We start from the raw sequence: 20,747 nt of genomic DNA on the forward strand, positions 1-20,747 counted from the left end.
GAGGGGAGATACTGATGACACTTGGAGGATGGCAGAGAAAATAAATGGGAGGATCTTGAGTCTCTAACGATCCTGTTAAGCCTCTGATTAAAGTAACCTGGAATCACCTACCTCCAGACAGCTTGCTAAGTGTCCTGTTATTAACAACCAAAGCATCCTATCTGAGACGACTGCCACAACTGGAAAATTAGCAATATTTTCTCTAGATAGAAGACAAGCATGCACAACACAATGAAAATTAAAATTATTAAATTTTAGCAGGCACATAGCTCCGAGCCTGAGGCTGCCTCATCCTTTATGTTTAAAAGGGAGATTAGCACGCGTTAGAAAGATGTTTAAGGGGCCGGCCCGGTGGCGCAGCGGTTAAGTTCGCACGTTCCGCTTCTCGGCAGCCCGGGGTTCACTGGTTCAGATCCTGGGTGTGGACATGGCACTGCTTGGCATGCCATGCTGTGGCAGGTGTCCCACATATAAAGTAGAGGAAGATGGGCACCGATGTTAGCTCAGGGCCAGGCTTCCTCAGCAAAAAGAGGAGGACTAGCAGTAGTTAGCTTAGGGCTAGTCTTCCTCAAAAAAAAAAAAGACAGGGCCTGGCCCTGTGGCCGAGTGGTTAAGTTCGCGCACTCTGCTGCAGGCGGCCCAGTGTTTCGTTGGTTCGAAGCCTGGGTGCGGACATGGCACTGCTCATCAAACCACGCTGAGGCAGCGTCCCACATGCCACAACTAGAAGGATCCACAGCGAAGAATATACAACTACGTACTGGGAGGCTTTGGGGAGAAAAAGGAAAAAATAAAATCTTAAAAAAAAAAAAAAAAGATGTTTAAGACATGATAGCACCAAACTGAGACATTCTCCTTAACAACCAGAAGAAATTAAGAGAGAATTGAAGAAGAAAATAAAACTATGTAATTCCCTGTTGTTTAATGTCAGATACAATGAAAATCTTTGAGTGCCACCAGTAATATACTTTAGATATTTTGAAAAATATAGCCCTGTATTAATAACTCCCAAATCTTCACCTCCATCCCTGACTTCTCATTATTCCCAACTACCTTCTGGACAGCCACACGTGAATACATTATAGGTATCTCAAACTCAACATAGCCAATGCAGAATTCACTGTCTTCACCCCCAAGCTTTCTTCTCGTCTTCATTTTTCCACTGCTATTTATGATACCCCTATTCATCAAGTACCCAAACGAACACTTCTTCAATAGCGGACACTATTCATACTATCATTTTTTGTACTGTGTGCCAGGCACAGTGCAGCTATGCCCCCACAAACATTATCATATATGATCCTCACAACTTTATGAGGAAGGCACTATCATTACCATTTACCCTTTTTAAAAATGAGGAAGCTAAGGATAAGAAATCTGTCTCAGGTCACAGGATTTGAAACTAGATATGTTTAATTTCTCTTTTCTCCTACTTCACAAAACAAATAGAGACTATCAGGCAAGAATTCCTCAACTGGTCTCTAAACTTACCATATTTCCCACCCATTTTTCCCTTCTTTTCTCATTTTCACCCATGCTCTCCCCTCTTGCCTCCCCTGAAGGTGCCCTCCTTGGTCCTTCCTTCCTTGACACTCTCTTTTCAGCACTTAATGTTGTCAACTTAACCACCTTGAGAAGAGTTGTGCTCACTACTGAATCCTGGAGGTCCTCCTCTCCTACTTTCAAAGTTCCCCTGCCTTCTCTCTGCCCCTCCATGTCTTCTCTTCTCCACATTTAACATTCCTGGTCCTTTGACAGCTTCCTCTTAACAAGAGTGCCTTCTCCCTCTTGTTTCTCCTCCCACCTCGCTGACTCTCCCTCACTCTTCCACTGCTTCTGCTTCCTTACAACTCAACTCAGAATTTGGGCTCCTCCGTGCAGCCTCCCCAGGACCCTGGGAAGCGAGCTGCTCCCACTGTCGATAGCCCATATCACACTGTGTTATCAATGTCTGACTTCCTATGAGCCTGGGGACTGCTTAACGGCAGAAACATGCCTATTTCCCTATATTCCCCATACACATGTGGTGGCCGAATATGCCAGCTGGACCACTCTGCTATTACTCCTTTTATATTACTCTCCTCTGACTGGATTTTGGAAAAGATACACAGGGATATGAACCACACCTTGTATTCCACCTTCTGTGCCCTGGCCAAACGCTGATCAGGGCTCCCAGCAGAGTACTTGAACCAGGAGCTTCAGAATCAGATGGCCTGGGTTTGTCGCCCTCTTCAAATACGTCTCAGCTTCAAGACCTGGGGGAGTTACTTAATGTCCCTGAGCCTTAGTTTCTTCGTGGAGGTAAAATGGGACTTACTTCCCAGGGTGCTGTAGACTTTAAATGAGATCATATGTAAAGTGTTCAGCTCAATGCCTCAATAAATTAGAACAGCTCTTCAGGGAAGTATTATCATTCCACAGACACGTCTGCTGCTATGTGACCCCTTCCTTCCAAAGGACACAAAGATTTTCACAGTTCTCAGCTTCCTCCCAGCCAGCAACTCAGACACAAAGAAATCAGCTGACTGTGGCCACATGACTACCAAAAGCCCTCAGACCAGAAACCACTCTGAATTCGTTATTCAGGGTTATGGCTAAAAATCTAAAGATGTGCAAACTCCTGCGCTGGAAAAAACAATTGAACAGAAACATTTCTCCCACTAGGGAATTTCCACGTCTTGTCAAATTTTGCCAGTTTTACCCACTGGTGTGGTGAGCACGCTTTCCTGGCCCTGAGAGATGAGCCAGCTCACCATCATGCACCCCAGAGCCCACCTGGTTGCTGTTCTGCGTCACTCCGCAAGGGCCTTTCCACCATGGCGCTCGCCCACCCCGAGTCCTTCAGCCTAGTGACTGAGAACTTGGAATCTGACTCACACAGACCCGAATTCAATCCAGGCTCTGCCGTTCTTAGGAAAATTCTTTATCCTCGCTAAGCCTGCTTCCTCATCTCTGAATGGGGATAATACTAACAGCAAATCTGAGTGGAGGGTAAAGATTCAAAGGGATGAAGTTTGTGAAATGCCCAGCTCCTCTCAAGCCCCCAAATAATAGCTGTCTTCATCATCATCGTCACCATCATCATCTCTACGCTCCTTGTATACAATCCTGAACCCAAATCTATATTTGAATTCTAAATCTCTGTAACTGTGGAAAAATTTAACTCTTTGTGCCTCAGTTTTCTCAGTGTAAAATGAGAATAATAACAGTAGCAACTTCATAGGGCTGTTGTGAGGATTAAATGAGTTAACATCCGTAAAGCACTTAGAAAAGTGCCAGGCACATAGTCAGGACTCAATAAACACCAGCTGGAGTCAGAGCACTTGAAAGCCTTATTTGAAGCTGTCCAGGAAATGGAAAATTCCCTTGGCCTGCCTCCCCAGCTAACAGAGACCCTCCTAGGGACTACAGAAGAACATACACATATGCTCAAGCAGGGACATGGCTAGCCCTGACTCCATTTTTTTCTTGAACTTCATTTTTTTTGTCCCATCTGGAGCACCCTGGCCCCACTATGGCCCATGGGCCCCAAATCGGAGAAGGTCAAAAGGGAAACACAAAGAGGCCAGCTGTCATTTAGGCACCCACCTATTGGGGAAACCAGAGAATGCAAACACACAGTGAATCCCAGCTCTTGGAGGTCCCAGCTGGTGGCTGCCCTGAGTAGAGGGCCACGATGGGGATACTACCCACCCGCAGGCCGGCGTGCTGTTCCCACATATTCCAGCGGCTCTGTGCAACCCTGAACACCTCCTCCTCCTCCCTCTGGGCTGGCCCTGTACATAAAACACTTCTTTCTCGGCCCACATTATCCCCCAGGATAACCAGCTCCTTCTCTCTGCAGGAGAAGGACAGCTCTCTGCCAGCACTTGACACAGTACTTGGACATTTCACCCAAGTGACAGGTCAGGCCAGGCAGTTTCACCAAAACCAACAACTCCATTTAAAAAAACTCTTAGCTCATACTTAGAATTCTATTTAGAAAAATAACTTTCATCAGTGATATGTCAAAGCTCAAAGATGACAATCAAAATAATCTTGGGATAAGATTAGTGTGATCGGGTGAGAATAAAACATCTAATTATAAGGAATTCCAAACAATGTATTTATATCATCTCTAAAAATAAATAAAGCCCTAACAGTCCATAGGCCAATCTGATGAGCCTCCAACGCTGAGAGCAGAGAGGATTACAGCGTATACAGAGAAGCACAGGGCATATAGCGGAGTACAGAGTATATGAGAAGTATAGAGGAGCTTCTCTATACTTTTCACAATGATTTTCAAACTGCGTGGACCATTACCCACAGTGAGAAAGACATTTTACATTTGACCCAGATCACACATGCCTATGACGTATACACAAAATAAAAGTTTTATGTAACAGTACTTGCACTTCCTGAGTGTGATGCTTCCGATATTTTCCGTTCTATTCCTTCACGGTGTTGGTGCCTACTAAATTGATTTCACAACCCTCTAATGAATGACGATCTGCAGTTTGAAAAATAGATTTAGAGGAATTCAAGAAAACTCATCCCACAGAGGAGCTGCAATAAGGTGTAAGGGTTAAGGGCAACAAGGCATTGAAGTCATGGAGTCCAGGCTTAGGACACAGGGCTGGCATCTCCTGGGACTCAGGAGAGCGTGGTATATGGGAAGTTAGCTGAGGTGTGGGAACCCCACATCTTCTTTCTGGTAGCTGGAAGACCTTCAGCAAGCCATTCCCATGTCCCTAGGCCTAGCTGGATTAAGGCTCTCTGTAAACGAAATTCCAGTTCTGGCAAGATATGGTCTACGAATCCAGATAACAACTAAACGGGTTCTGTGAAGGGCAATGAAGCCCCACAGGCTTACTAATGGCCAAGGATGTATAGTTTGGAAGGAACCTCGAAGAGACACCTGAAAGCACGCAGTGGACCCCACAGCGCAACCCCTTGATCCTCCTCACACCTGCAGGGGCAAGACACGCATTTCCCCAGCAGCTGGGAGTGGCGAAGGCCAACGGCTCACAGCCGGATCCTCCCTGGGAACCCTCCCTTGAAGAAGCAAGCTGCCTTGCTCAAGGTAATGCCACCCTCCCAGGAGCAGCCCAGGCCAATGCCCACTTGGTGCACGTCCCCATTGTCCCAATTCTGAAGGGCCAGCCCAGCTCCAGCCATGGGATTGGCTTTGGTCTCTATTACAACTACTGAACCACAGTTCAGCTCCTCGCTTTCCCTGCTTCCCTCAATCCCTTATGGGTGCTGTTCTCCCCAGCTACTCCCCCATACAGCACCTGTGTGCAAAACTTCATCTTTCAAGGCAAAGCAGCAATGACACCGGCCAAAGTCACAGGGGGAGAACTAAGTGAGAATGGTGACTTTAGGACATTTTTCAAGACTATTTTTGAGAGTATTTTTTCAGAACTAATATTTACTGAGCAATCACATATTCTTAGCATGCCCCATCTCATTCAATCCACATGGCACCCTAGGCTATGTGTCGTTACCTTCCTGTCACAGATAAGGAAATCAAAGATTAAAGAGGTTAAGAAAGGTGCCCAAGACCTTTCATGTGATCATTGGAGGAGCTGAGGTCTGAACCCATGCCCTTGACCTCATCTCACTCCACTGCAGCTCTGTGATCACACTTACCACCCTGGATTACAAGGATTCACTCATATGTTTGTCTCTTTCTTGGCTCTTTCCCTCCTCAAGGGCAGGGGCCTCGTTTGTGAATCCCAAGCTCTTAGTGCAATGCCAAGAACACAGTAGGACCCGGGTGGTAGTCATGATAGTATTTGGTGGTAGTATTCAGCAGTAATGGAGGTATTATTCAGTAGTAATGGTGGCAGTATTCAGAGGTAATGGTGGCAGTTTTCAGAAGTGATGGTGGCAGTATTCAGAAGTAATGGTGGTAGTATTCAGTAGTAATGGTGGTAGTATTCAGTAGTAACGGTGGTAGTATTCAGTAGTAACAGTGGTAGTATTCAGTAGTAATGGTGGTAGTATTCAGTAGTAATGGTGGTAGTATTCAGTGTTTCATGTGCAATAAGCCCTGCGCTATGGCCTTAGGCCTGCGCTGTGCCCCTTATACAGCATCTCAGTTGGCCCCGCCACTTCTCTGTGAGGTAGGTCCTCTTATTAGTAAGCAGTGAGCACTCACTTGGGATCTGCCATAGATTCAAGCATGGTTCAGGAGATGCACTCTATAACTGGAGCATGTTTCAGAGAGCTAAGCAGTCATGAGGGCAGCACTGAAACTGGTCTGGTAGTTCCCCAAAATGCCGCGCATCATTTGCAGCTTCTCCCCTCTGGAGGAAGAGTCCATTCCCGCCTCTATTTCCTCCTTTATTTCTGGAAAGGACTCAGGATTTGCTTTCGCTAATGGAATATGCAGAAGTGGCACTGTGCAAGTTCGAAGTCTAGCCTTCAAGAGGCCCTGCAGTGTCTGCTTTGTGCACTGGGAACACACCCACCACTGTGTGCCCAAGCTCACACTAGCCTGCTGGAAGATGAGGGACCACCTGGAGAAAGGCCCCAGTCGTCCCAGCTGAGGCCGCAGACATGTGAGCCTGGCCCAGAACAGCCAACCCCCGCCTAGACCAGAAGGATCCCCCAGCTGAGCCCAGCCCAAATCACTGACTCACGGCACCAACAAGAGCTAAAGAAAATGAAGGTACTTTCAGCCACCAAGGTTTGAGGCGGTTTGTTATACAAAAATAGATAATTGGTTTGTTAAGTGTCCAGTCAAACATCCGAAAGTAGAACCAGCAAAGGATTCTTCTATCGGAGAGATGACAAACGAGCAAAAGAAAAGAACTAACTGGGTAATCCTGACCCAGACTCAAAGAGAAGTGTTTACGAGGTCCACTAGCAAACAGAAGAGGCAAGAATTCTGACTGGTTGGAAAACTGGAAATTCTGACAAGAACCACATTGTTCTAACGCCTAAAAGCAAGAAGAGGGCTTCTTTATTTCACTCTTGGGAACAAAAACAGACTGCTCTCCCCCAGACATACTCTCATGTGCTTGATAAGATAAAGAGGTCTAGAGTTTCACATCTCAGTTGTGCTCAAGTCAAGTGAAAGATAAAATTGGATACACAACCCCAAAGAAAGTAAAAGGAACCCATGGCTTTGGAGACCAGAACAGGTTTTGCTGTGTTCATCAATGCCTGTTTTTTTTTCCCTCCCGGACAGGGAGCTGGTCAGCAAGTCCCAGGACCCCCTGCAGTAGCCATGGCCCTGTGTCTGCGCTCTGGCCAACAGAATGAGCAGCAGTGACCTATGTCCCTTCCAGATGGAAGTGGTTGTGAAATGACTGTGCTTTCTCATGTTCCCTCTCCCCATCCACCAGCCAACAGAGAGGGACCTGGAGCCCTGAATGACTGCGTGGAAGACTCCTGACCAGAATCCTGCAGGGGCCTGTGCCGTGAGCGAGAAATAAATCCCTTTCTGTCAAGCCACAGAGACTTCAAGCCTTATCTACCTCAGCAGCCTTCATAGATTCTTACTAATACCTTAACTAATAAAGAATTTTTTAAATGCAAGCCCTAAAAATAGTTTGTAAGCTCAAATTTTCCGGGTATTAACAGAGCTAAATTATTGGGTGGAAAAATTGTCAGAATGCCCTGGCTTCCTTGTTCCACAGTTTGCAACCGATGGGCAACACTGAAATGGGAAGCAGATGCCCCTCAAGAAGGCAAATGGCACCATTCCTCCATGGGTGACTCCAGAAGGTGCTTGTCTCCCATACGGATTTCACTTCTGTGTGCAAAACCGAAAAAGTCCCAACTCACATTTCTCAGATCCAGCCTCAGTGATTCAAAACTCTGTGCTTTTCAAATGTTTTTATTAAAGTGTCATATACATAAGAGAAAAGTGGACACAAGTATATAGCTCAATGAGCTCTCACAATCTGAACACACCTAGTAACCAGCACCCAAATCAAGAAACAGAACATTGCCAGAACCCCACGAGCCCCACTTAGTCCCCACCAGTCCCCCAGAGGGTAATCACTGTCCTAACCGCTATCTCTTGTGGTTACTTTCACCTGTTCCTGAGCTTCAAGTGCATGGAATCATACAGAATGTGCTCTTTTGTGTCTGGCATTTTAGCTCACATTATGTTTGCGAGCATCATCTATGCTGCGTATAGCTGTAGTTGGCTCGTTCTCATTGCTGCATGGTATTCCACGGTGGACCCACCACTCCCTGCTGGTGGGCTTTTAGGTAGCTTCCAGTTTATATCATGTTAAATGAAATTCTCTTCTCTCCAGTGCACCAGGGTCCGTGACGAACAAAGGCAGGGACTTCAGTGGAAAAACTGTTTATCTTCACAGAGAAACATGGACAGAGCCTCAAGCTCTGTCCAAAGTTAAGATCGTGGCATTCACATACTTCTGAAAGTCACTTCCCAACAGGATCTGATGATGGCAAAATTTTTTGTTCAAACAAAAATGATCAGAGCTTATAAACTGAAGTGATGTACTCTTCATAAAAATCACAGATCAAGGATAGCAAAACTAGCACCAAAACCTAATCAAATAACTCCCTATTTTGACTCATTTCCCCTCCATACCATTTATTCATTTAATAAGGATTTAAGAACACATACAATATGCCAGGTATGGAGCTAGGTTCTCCAGAAACAATAAGAAATGACAGAGATGTGGTCCCCACTCTCATGAAACCGACACTCTGGTGGGCAAGACAGATACTAAACACTCAAATGAATATACAATTATAAAATGTAAAAATGACAAGGGGTTATGAGATTGTACAAGGAGGAACCTGATTTGGAAGATGAGGGAAGGCTTCTCGGAACAAGCAACATTTGATCTAAGTTCTGAAGGATGAGTAGGAGGTGAGCAGGGGAAGAGGAGAAGGAAGAGCCATTCATGCTGAAGATAGAGCATGTGCAAAAACCCTGGGGTCAGCAGGGGTGTGTCACGATTGAGGAAGACCAGTTGGATCTTCAGCTGGAGAGTGAAAAGTGAGGGGAAGGACAGTGCAAGGAGAAGCTCTTGAGGGCCCAGATCAGGCAAAGACTTATAACTCATGTTAAGGATTCTGGACTTAATCCTGGGAAGAAGAGAAAGCCAGCCACCAAAAGATGGATATCTAACTGAAATAGAAAGAGGTCCCTTACCGCTCTATATGCCAATCCTGCTTCTGTAAGTGCACTATTTGGCCCAGATAAAATTATCAATACCCCCAACCATACATTTTGCCACAAACAAAAGAATCCAGGTAACTCTCAAAATTCTCTTTTGCAGCATTGCGTAAACTCTCAAGAATAATCCCCACCTTTAGGGAGTAAAGGAAGATCTTCAGTACAGGGCTATCCCATGAAAATCACCATCCCTACCATCACAATAAGACAGGGGACAGTCCTGCAGACCTCACCCTCCACCTGCACCCACATTAGCTGCCAGCTTCTTCTTCAACCCAAAACAGCATGTCAACATTCCATCCAAAGGGTGAAGGGAACCCAAAATGTAAAAGATGAGATGGTCAGAAATCTATTTAAAGTTGAAATGCCATCAACACGTTTTCAAAACGAGGCAGCAGATGGGGCAAGCACAGATTTCAATTCAGCTCTCTGAGGTTTCCTACAAATTAAAACATCAAAAGCCAGGAAACAGTTGCACAGAAAGCACTGCACTCATCCAAGCTCAATTCACCTCTCTGACCCCAGCTAAGCATCTCTCACTCAGAGCCTCTGTAAGTTGCGCCTAATGCTACTGACCACAGTATGTCAGCACATTCATTCTTGCATCATCTCCTTCATTCAGGAGCATTCATCTTGGCTCCCCACCAAGATTATAAACTCAGGAAGCACAAGACAGTGCCCAATCCTAGGGATAACAGAAACAGCTGCTGTTTATCAAGGGCTCAGGGTATGTCAGGTACTAAGGAAGCACTTGACATGTACCCTACAAACTAAGTCCTGTTATTATTTCCTTTGACCTGTGAAGAAACAAAAGCTCAGAGTTTAAGTAACACGTTCAAGGTCCCATAACAAGAAGCCAAGATTTAAGCCGACGTCTTGCTGTCCGCAAAGCATAAACTCCACCACATTGCAGCATGTGCTCGACAAACACGTGCTGGATAAGTGACAGCAGCTGAGAGGGAGAAAAGGAGTGGGAGGATTCCTTTCAGAGGAAAAATAATTTCTCTGGCCCTCTGTGCCTAAGGATGCAGGGAGGAGAGATATCCCTATTGTTAGAATCATAAAAATAACCCAGTAACCACCTCCCAAAATAGAAAAATCAACAGTATGACTGACACAAAAATCCGAATGTCTCTTCAGGATGCGAAAAACAGCAACAGCCCCTAGACACTCTGGGAACACGCCCCCACAGCTTCTAAAGGGTCACTGCAGCTCCCCTCACCTGACCTCCAACCCTGCGAGCCTGGAATTTCAGGATCTGCGTCATGGCAATTATTGTTTCAATATGCTGCTCTTTTTCAAACATTTGGCCATTTCATTCACCCCCACACATCCCACTTTAAAACAATGACAACAACCACTTCCTAGCCAGTACACTGCCTTCACGAGGTCCAAACCCTCTGGTGTGACGTTCGTCTCCCGCCAGCTCCTCCCTCACACACCCTCCTTCCTGTTCCCTGCATGTGCCCTGTTCCCCCCTCCATGTCTCAATTAGTGCTGTCCTTTGCCTGAAACGCCCTCCTTGGCCCCCACTCTCTTGTCAATCTGGAAACTCCTACTCCTGCTCTAAGATTGTTCCCAAATGTCACCTCCTCTGTGGAATCTTCTCCACCCCTCCCAGGAGTAAGGATGTCATCCAAAGTGTTTTTACACCCGGGTGTAGCACTTTTTATTTACGTATCAGAACTAATCAGCCATGTGCTGTTCTCCCCTCAAAAGACCAGGAAGATCTTCAAGGTCAAGGATGGTGTCATATTTCTCTCCAAAGCCTGTATTGCAACCTTACATTATACGATACCTTTCTTCTAAGTTATTCATCCGTTGCTGTTCTCCTTCTCCTAGAATGTAAATTCCGTTCTGTCTTGTTCATGGTTCCAATTCTAGTGCCTAGAACAGTACCTGATACATGGTAAGGTACTCAATAAATATTTATGAATGAATGGACAGATGGACAGATGGCTAGACAGATGGGGGAATGGATGCATGGATGGATGGATGGATGCAAAAATGGCTGGGTGGATAGATGAATGAATTGGTGAGTGAGTAGATGGATGAATGGATAGATGGATGGGTGGATAAGGGCAGAATCATGTTTCACCAGGCCAAGGTCATGGAAGCACGGAGAGACAGAGGCTAAGATCTGAAATCAGGTCTGTTTGATTTTTTGAGCCTCCGCTCTCAAACAGTTGTTCTACTGCCTATCTAGAAACCCAAAGTCTGGGCACTGGGCAGTGGCCATGTGAAAGAAGAAAGAGTCTAGAACTCCCCCAGGAACATAGTTACTGTTGAGCTAAGTTCATTTCTATCTACTTAGCAAATGCCAAGGCTCAACAGGAGGGTATCGGAGCCCTCCTTACTGGGTTGAGTGTCCCTTCTGACTCAGCAGAGCGACTTTCTGCATGTGGACTGAGAGAAAAGGAGACACAGACAAGCAGGACAAAGGACAATTAAAAAGCAACAATAACAACAGTAATAGAAAAGTAATAGAAACAGTGATAAAAAGTCTGACACCCCTGAATAAAAACTACCCTCTCTTTCAGACCCTGCCAGAGCCTGCAGATGCTGTGCCTTTCAATCCTCTGCAACATCCAGCTCTTCCCAACACCAAACGTTTCCAGGACAGACACTGAACTCTCCCGCCCTATTCACAAGGACCAACAGCCAGTACAAAATCAAGCCCAGAAGCAGAACAGGACCGGGCTCAAAATTAGGTAAAAGTGGAGAAAAAAAAAACATTTACAGGTAGAAACTAACATATCTTTACGTTCTCATAATTCCTTGTAGTTCCCTTATAATAAAAAAATAAAGAACATTTACTGAGTGCCCAGATTTGTGTTGGAGAGGTGTTACAGACACATTAGGACCAAACTGAGACTTTCTCCTTGATGAAATCGGAAAGATGAGACGAGAATTGACAAAAGATCTTTCTCTACGTGTGAGTCAATGCTGTTTATTACGAAACTACTTAAAAATTATCTTCCAAACAAGAGAAAACACTGCCTATGCCACAGGAATGAACAGCGGTAGACTATCAGACATGGACCCAAGGAGAGGAGGGTATCAGGAGGCCATGCAAGCAACCTGTGCCCCCGAAAACTGGCCTTCAGCTCACAAATGCCTCTCACTGAAATCTGCTCTCTCTCTTCGTTTATTCTCAATCTAAGGGCTCAGACTTGCTCCTCCACCTCTGAAACGCTCTGATTTGTCTGCGCTGGAACCGCCACCTCAAACTGCAACCCCTGAATGAAAAGAAAGTCGGCTCATTATCTGAGTTATTAGTTAAGAGGAGATGAAATTCTCTGTCTGCCAAACTGACAGAGAAGCCATCTTAAAGTAACTGTCTAATTCTACTAAATAGTCATCTACTTGCAACCACAGCACAAATAAAGATTCAGGGCTTCTCTATAGAACGTCACAGAAATGAGGCCTCCTGCAAATCTTTACTAAAGATATGAGCAGTTTCACAAGACAGATTTTTTTAGCTCCGGCTCCTTGACTCTTCAGACTTCCTCCAGTTAGCTCAGAGAATGGGAAGTTTGTTTTTTGTTTTTAATTCTCAGACCGAAGAATTCCCTAACTACGCCCCCAACTGTTACACAGACTAGCATCCCATCATACATTCTCAGAGCATCCTGTACATTTCCTTCAAAGTTCTTAACAAAAGTGAAATTAGACATTGGTGCAACAATTTGTAGGATGTCTTATCTCCCCCATTATACTATAAGCTCCATGACAATAAGAATCTTCTCAATCTCATTCACCATTGTGTTCCCACCACCTAAACTTGTTCCTGGGGCTGGCCCCACGCCCAGTAGTTAAGTTTTCATGCTCCGATTCGGCGGCCCTGGGTTTCACCGGTTCGGATCCTGGGCACAGACATGGCATGGCACGGCACATCAGGCCATGCTGAGGTGGCGTCCCACATAGCATAACCAGAGGCACTCACAACTAGAATTTACAAGTATGTACTGGGGGGCTTTGGGAAGAAGAAGAAGAAAAAAAGGAAAAAAAGGAAGATTGGTAACAGATGTTAGCTCAGGTGCCAATGTTTAAAAATAATAAACAAGTAAATAAATAAAATAGTTCCTGACACATTGAACTTAAGGGGTGAATACTTTTTGGAAGTATGAATGGATGAACGAATGGATGGATAAATGCAAGGATGGATGGATGGACAAGTAGATGTATGTGGTAAATCTACAACTTTCCTACCAGATTTTCCAGCAGCCATCATACCTCAAATGCCATATGTAACCTCTGTGGATTTTGTATACTCTATACAAAGACCAAGAGTCAACCTTTGGAATATCACACAATTTCAATGGAGAGATTGGATGAGAGAGGTCAAAGAATCCATCATATTAGACCAAATGCCAAAAATGACAAGGGACCAAGCTTTTGAATGCATCAGCCAGAGATGATGAGCTTTTCAGCCGATCCTCCCACCCACTCGAGAATTAACTGGACTGCAGAGTCAAAAACACCAGAGCACGGATTTTAAATTGTACTTAGTAATTTCACTACCTGCAGCTGAAAAGCATCAAAAGGAGATGCATATTCTCAAAATTGTGACACAATGACCTATTCACATATGTGTGTGTGTGTGTGTGTGTGTGTAGAGAGAGAAACAGACAGAAAGAGACAGAGACAGAGGAAAGAGAGAGAGACCCCAACAGAAAGAATGTGTAGAAATTACTTTCAAACCTTCGGTTTATCTTTTGACCAGTTACCTTCTCTGTATCTTTTTCTTTACTGATCCATATACACCATGGAGACGCTGTATCTGGTCCTGGGCAGTACCTGGAGTATCCACTAGTACTCAGAAAGAATATCTTTTTTAAATTAGTTTCTAAGAACCCGTATATCATATCAACTAGATTTTCAAAGGTCACATTTTCCATATTTACTTAGAAAGGCATTCTGTTGCCCAGTGACAAAGCTTCACATTTCCCCGAGTGCTCCACAGCTCAAAGTGAAGTTGATGTTGCCTTGCTAACAAATCAACCCTCCTTTTTGAGACCCAACGTTAAGCCACCTAAAGATTTTTATTTCAATTGAGACTTTGGGCCTGAAATCCCACTTCAGGTGGAAAAAATTAAAAAGCCAACCCATCAAACACAGAGTCAAAAAGCTTCTGCCTTTATCCCCACAGACGCCCCCAGGAGACACCCAGAATCAGCCAAAAGGCGAGCAGAGTTTTGCTCACAGGCCTCTGGGATCTGCTTCTGGGAGCAGAGGAAAGTGCAACAAGAGAAGGTCCAATAAATGCAGCCTGACTTGGCGACTGCACACACACACACACGCACACACGCACACACGCACACACACGCACACGCGCACACACACACACGCACACGCGCGCGCACACAGACACGCACACGCACGCACACGCACGCGCGCGCGCACACACACACACACACACACAAGGTCCTCTTTATGATTGTACTGAGAAAGTTCAACCTGAAGTGCAAAATATCATACTATAAGTTTGGAGAGAAACCTATGCCAAAAATAAAATTCACCTTGATTCATCTTTGATTGCTGTTTTCAAAAAGTGCATATTTAACCTACATGTGTCAACCGTAGACTAAAATAAACTAGTATTCTATAGAGTTGATGTTGAGGAAAACAGCAATGGTTGGATTCATGCAATACTTTGGGGCTTTTCAAGAATAATCTCTATTAGAAAGTTAAAAAACATGTTTTCTAATCTACACAGGAAAGGGTTTACTCATTAAAACCATGAATGCTAGGTCTTCATAGTCAGAAAATTAGTGCACTGGAGTTTTTCTGGAGAATTCATGGCAAGTTTAGATCTTTCTCACAAGGAAAGGCGTGCGAAAACAAGCCTGGCTGTCTGGGCCCAGACACTGAGCTGGTGTGACCCAAAGTCTATGAAGAAATATACCTAAGAAGAAAATCCACCTGAATACATGAAAGAGACAGAGTCATTTAATGAGTTTCAGAATTAACTTTGTTCCACAGTTTCCTACAGCTAATCAAGTAATAATGATCGTCTCACTTAGACTCACTGACACTTAGTGTGGCTATTTCTCTAGCACCACCTCATTACTCCTCACCATAACCCTGTGAGGTAAGTACTATTAGCCCCATTTTACAGATGAGGAAACTGAGGCCATGACAAGTGGATGACTTGCCCAAGGTCACATAGCAAGTAAGTGGCAGAGCAGAGATTCAAGCTCAGTTCTATCTGACTCCAACCCTATGCTATGAATTCTGAATCTCTATACTTTACTGCCTCCCTATTTCTACTGAAGTGACTTCCTTTAAAAAAAAAAAATAGTTTTTCTCTCTGCCAAACTGCAAAAGCTTCTTGGGGTAAGAGTCTTATTCCACCCAAAGGCTTGTCTTAATTACACTGAAAGCACAAATGCAGATTCTGGGCTCCTGGAAAGAATGCTCGGAGACAAGTCTGCCTTGCTTATCTGAAGGGCCCCACTCCTAATCCCGAATTTAGGCAGGTGCATAATAGGGATTCCCAGCCCCAGTCCGCTGTCACAAGAAACATTCTTAAACTACCTCACAGAGAGTAGAGAGAGTGGAAACAAAAAGGGAGAAATTATGTGGCAGTCAGTCTGGAGTTTGTCCTCTAGCAGTACAAAAGCAAGAAAATCCATTCTTAAGCTCCCCTGAGCACACAGAAATCCAGAAATTCCCATGCTGTATGAACTTTCCATCCTTCCTCTCTCTGCCCATCCCAGCATCTCCAGTTTCTACGGCAGCACAACGGAGCACGGAGGCTCAGTGGTCTCCTTGCCCTACATCACCCGACACACCTCCTACCCAGGAATGGTAGAGACTATCTGCTCTCTCCCCTTCTACTTTTGAGATGCAACACCCACTGCCCTGGCTTTTAGCTGGGAACATGGCCACCTGAAATTAGCATTACATGTCCCACACCCTCCTTATGCGATTAAGTTCTAGCTAAGAGCATACAATTACAAGTAGCTCGTGGCAACTTCCATAAGTGACAGGGAGCACCTGTCCTTTGTCTTTCTTTACCCTCTCCTCCTTCCTACTGGCTGAAATAAGGATGTGATGGGGGCTGGCTCAGTGGCATAGTGATTAAGTTCATATGCTCCGCTTCGGCGGCCTGGGGTTCACAGGCTCGGATCCCGGGCACGGAGCTACGCACCACTTATTGGGCCATGCTGTGGCAGGCGTCCCACATATAAAATAGAGGAAGATGGGCACAGATGTTAGCTCAGGGCCAATCCTCCTCAGCAAAAAGAGGAGGATTGGTGGCAGATGTTAGCTCAGGACTAATCTTCCTCACCAAAAAAAAAAAAAAAACGGATGTGATGACTAGAGAGGGTAACATCTTTCTTGGACTGTGAGATAGCTGCTATTCCTGGGATGGTGGAGCAGAAAACTGAAAGGAACATAGGGCCCCGGGTTCTGGACTTCTGACTTGGATGCGAGAATAAAACCTTATGTATCTTCTATACAATGTTGATCCCATTTTAATTAGATTCAATTTAACAGAAAATACGTGGTGCCAAAAATACTCGGATAAGGAACCCCTCTATGGTTCCAAAATGAGTCCCAGGTAACTCGGAGCATGTCTAAGGATAACCTTCTCCCCTTCCTGGATGTCCCCATCCTAAGCATCACAATTTCAGGGGCTGCCAATCTGCCCCGTCCCCTCTTGCTCCTTCCCACTCCAGCCCAAATGGAATACACTGCCAAAGCAGTGACACAGGACGACCAGATGTTCACAGCTGGATTTTGACTCTCACCTGGCAGCTGGTTCCATGGCATAGCAACCCTGCAGAGCCAGTGTGCTCTCACACCAGCTGCCCCAGCAATGGGGATAATCGTAAGAGCTAATATTTTCTGAGTGCTTACTATGTGCTAAGCTCTGGTCCAAGCATCTTGTATACTGCAACAACTTTGAGCTGCTCAGCAACTTTTCAAGGTAGGTACTGTTATTGGACCCATTTTACAGATGAGGAACCTGAGGTACAGAGAGGCTCAGTAACACGGCTGGGAAGTCTCGGAGCCAGGATTCAAACCCAGTGACTTGCCTGATAGCCTGTGCACATGCTCACTACCCCATACTGCCTCCCAGGGAGAGGAGCAAAAGAGAGGCGATTAAAAAAAAATAGGCCTCCTACCTTTTAAGTGGCCATATTTCCTTAGAAACTTTAATTCCGCTTTACTCTCACTACTCCAGAAAATTCCTATCATTTTCTGGGCTTTGAAAAAAAAGATTTCCTGCGTTCAGACGTGTCAACATCTGCACATCCTGGAGTGGCTTTCCCAACCAGTAATAACTGCAGAGCAGGTGGGATAGAAGAGTAGTAGTAAAAATGTGCGAAAATCACCCCGACCTCAGCGTGAGACCAAGACAAACCCCGATTCATGGAAGTGAAAGGTCACCTCAAAGATCTTCTATGCATCTGGCACCAAGACACCATTGGCATTCTGCTTGAAGGGTCACACAAAGTTCTAGAAAACAAGCCAACTGTTTGCACCTGGACCTCAGTTGCTGCCACTTAAAGGATCTGAGAAGTCCTCCAGGCAGTGCGTGAACTTGGGGCTCTAAGTCTTGGTAAGAAAGGCAAGGCGGGTCCACGAGGCTCCCTAGCTGAGCCGCCCCTGTCCCAGATCCCAGGGGAAAGGCCGTGTGAGTCTCAGAAGACAGCCTTCTGTACCACCGACAATGCCACCCCCCTCACCGGGGCGCACCTTACTTCTCCCTGGAGGGTGGAGGTGCGACAACAAAACTGTCAGTCAGTGCTGGGCCACATCTCAGACTCTAAGGCTCAAACGCTCTTTTCTCCTCCTCTAACCCCTGCTCACCAGGATGGTCAATTTGCCCCTAAGACACTCCAGAAATGTGACATTTCTCACCAAACTCAACCACGCCTGGCCTAAAACTGGGGAACAAAAGAAACTTTCCAGACCAGAAGTTGCAAACTCAAATGCCTACAGGGGCCAGGGATGGGTGAAGCAGGCCTGGCTGGGATGGACTGAGACAAAATGGCGAATGGACGCCCTGCCTGTGAAAACAGCTGGCCTCGACTCCAAATGATTGTTCTAACAAGAAAGTGGGACCAAGACTCGGCAAACTTGAAGCTGGAAATTCAGACAAGGATGTGAAATCTCTCAGTTCTAAAATGCTGATGTCAAATTCAAGAACTGTTTCACACCCTTTGGGCTAAACAAGACTACAGGTGATCTGGCCTGGAGAGCAAATTTGGAACCAGAGAGAGCAAGGCCACCTGACACGTAATTGAAAGACACCATGAGGCTGGGCATCCCTGGCTAAGATCAAGGATCTCAAACCAGATGCAAGGACCCAGGTGACCAGTCACATGGAGTCCTTCCTGTATCTAGCCAGAAGATAGAAAGGGCAATTTAAACCAGGATCTGAGAATCACCCCATCTGGAGCCACCTCTGTCAGAGAAGGAGGAGGCCTGGGGACAACCACAGACACCTTTCCAGGGGACGCACCATCTGCAGAGGCAGTAGCCACCTGCAGAGACCTCTGTGAGGCAGGAGAAGAGGCAGAAGCTCATTCTGTGAGATGAGGAAGGGAAATGAGTAAGAATTAGAGAGGAAGGGTCCTCCCAGAAACGGCCCCTGGAGACACTTCCACCAGGAGCAGGACTGGCCAGGCACCAGGGGTTCAGGAGACCAGTGTTGACTCTGCTGGTGCTGGGAAGGGAGAAACGGTGGATGCACTCCTTTGGCATGGAGGGCCTCTCAGCGCCACCGGCCTTTCCTGGATGGAGCATCACTGCCCGGTACACATACACCCCTTAAAAGGACCCTTTTGTGGTGATGAATTCCTAGCTAAGGAGGTCACTCAGACAAACGTGATTCCTTCACTCTCTGCCTAACTCAGTCACTTCTAGAAAGTCTTTTTCACCATCTCTTCCCACAAACGGCATCTCCAGAGCCCCACAGCCTACCTTGGCACTGGAATCCTTGCTTCCCGAAGCCCCTGCAAAGACAGAAGGAGGCATGTCAGGCAGCCCGAGGGGACCAGCCACCAGCTACTTCCCCCAGAGAGTCACCCGCCTTCCCCCTGCCCTGCTACCCCAGGTGCAACCTCGCAGCCACAGGCGGGTGCCCGAGTCTTCCGCCTTTGGGGGGAGGGGAGTAGGTGGGAGCTCGGCGGTAACCCCCACCTCCCCTCAGAAGGCAGAAGAGAGGAGGCCGCTGCGATCACCAGGCGGCGGGATCGGGGGAGCATTTCCGCGGTGGGGGCGGAGGGCAAGCGGGAGATCTGTCCACAGAGATGCCCGAGTACCCTCGGATAAAAAGGAAGAAATAAAGATGCATCCAGAGAATGAGAGAGACCCTAGGACGGTGGTGCTCCCTAGGGGACTGGGAAGGGCGAGAGGACTCCCCATGCCTAGAGGGACAGCGGAGAAAAAGGGGCCCGCAGTGACGTGAGGCGGGAGGACTAAGGAGTGGAAAGGAGAACCCAGGCCCTCAGGGAGGCGCAAGAAGAGAGAACACAGGGCGCTGCCCCCAGAGACACAGAGCAGGAAAGGATGCCCCATGCCCGCAGGGAGATAAAGAGAGGACACCCAGGGCGCTGCCCCCGGAAAGGAGGGGAGACGGTGAGGGCGCCTCGAGCCCGGAAGGAGGCGGAGAGATAGGGAACCCCGGGCGAGAGGGCACTCGGGGCGCTGCCCTCCCGGGGAGGGAGAGACCCCCCGCGCTCTGAGGCCGGTGGAGAAAAGGCGCCAGCGACGCGGCCCCTCGGCGCTCCGGAGGCGCCCCGCTCCGGCCGTCCGGGGCCAGGGGGAGAGGGAACCCGCAGGACTGTCCACCAAGGAGTCCGGGGCAGGAGGGTCCGGAGCCGGGAGCTCGGGGACGCGGGGCCGGCGGGGCTTCTTCTCCCTCGGAGACGCGGAGGGCGCGGAGAAGGGGTCCCCGCGCGCGGCGCTGCCCTCGGGGACCCCAGGAAGGTGCCCTGCGCCGGCGCGCTCTCACCAGATGAAGTCGGTGCAGTGGCTGCAGAAGGTGGGCTGCTTGAAGAAGCGGGCGGTGAATTTGTGGTTCTTCACCTCGTGCACGTTCTTCTGCCGGAGGGCGCCTTTGCGGGCGAAGCGCACCGTGCTCTCCTCGCCCTCGCTCGGCGCCGGCCCCGCAGCCGGGTCAGCCATCTTGCGCGCGGGGAGCGGGAGCCCGAGAGGTGCCGGCCCCGGGGCCGTGGGACCGCGGGCTGCGGGCCCGGGAGGCGCGGGAGGAGGCGGCCGCTGCTGCCGGCCGGGGCCGCGGGCGCTTCCCCTGCGCCGGCTCTGGCGGCCGCGGCGCGCGGAGCTGGGGCTGTCACTCGCCCAGCTGCCGCCGCTCGTCCAGCTGCGCTTGGCACCGCTGGCCCCAGCTGCGGGGGAGGGAGGCGGAGCCCCGGGCAGACCCCGCCTTCCTCATTTGCATCGCGCCCCAGGCCCCGCCCAGCGCCGCCAGCTGCTTTACATATTGGCACCCGGAGGCTGCCGGTCTCCCAGCGAAGGGTGCTCAGCCGCAGCGCTGCGGCGCGGGGACCGCAGCGTGCGATCGTCAGACCTGAGCCTCGCCCCCTACCCGGTCCTCAGCCTGGGGTTGCATTAA

General features: G+C 47.7%; 1 protein-coding gene across 2 annotated transcripts in view; it reads right to left on the minus strand.

Annotated features, from left to right (window-relative positions):
• PRKCB (protein kinase C beta) overlaps nt 1-20,540 on the minus strand; it is a 304,436-nt gene extending 283,896 nt beyond the window's left edge. The window contains exons 1-2 of one of the 2 annotated variants that reach the window (XM_023616107.2): nt 20,127-20,540; nt 19,094-19,125 (exon numbers count right to left, since the gene is read on the minus strand). In XM_023616107.2, coding sequence (XP_023471875.1) covers nt 19,094-19,125; nt 20,127-20,299 — 205 coding nt within the window. In that variant the 5' untranslated portion in view covers nt 20,300-20,540. The remainder of the gene's footprint in view (nt 1-19,093; nt 19,126-20,126) is intronic. The other variant, XM_023616108.2, reaches the window with a different exon arrangement.
• Between the last annotated feature and the right edge of the window lie 207 nt (nt 20,541-20,747).

This window comes from Equus caballus, chromosome 13, assembly GCF_041296265.1.
Source record: "Equus caballus isolate H_3958 breed thoroughbred chromosome 13, TB-T2T, whole genome shotgun sequence".
NCBI lineage: Eukaryota > Metazoa > Chordata > Mammalia > Perissodactyla > Equidae > Equus > Equus caballus.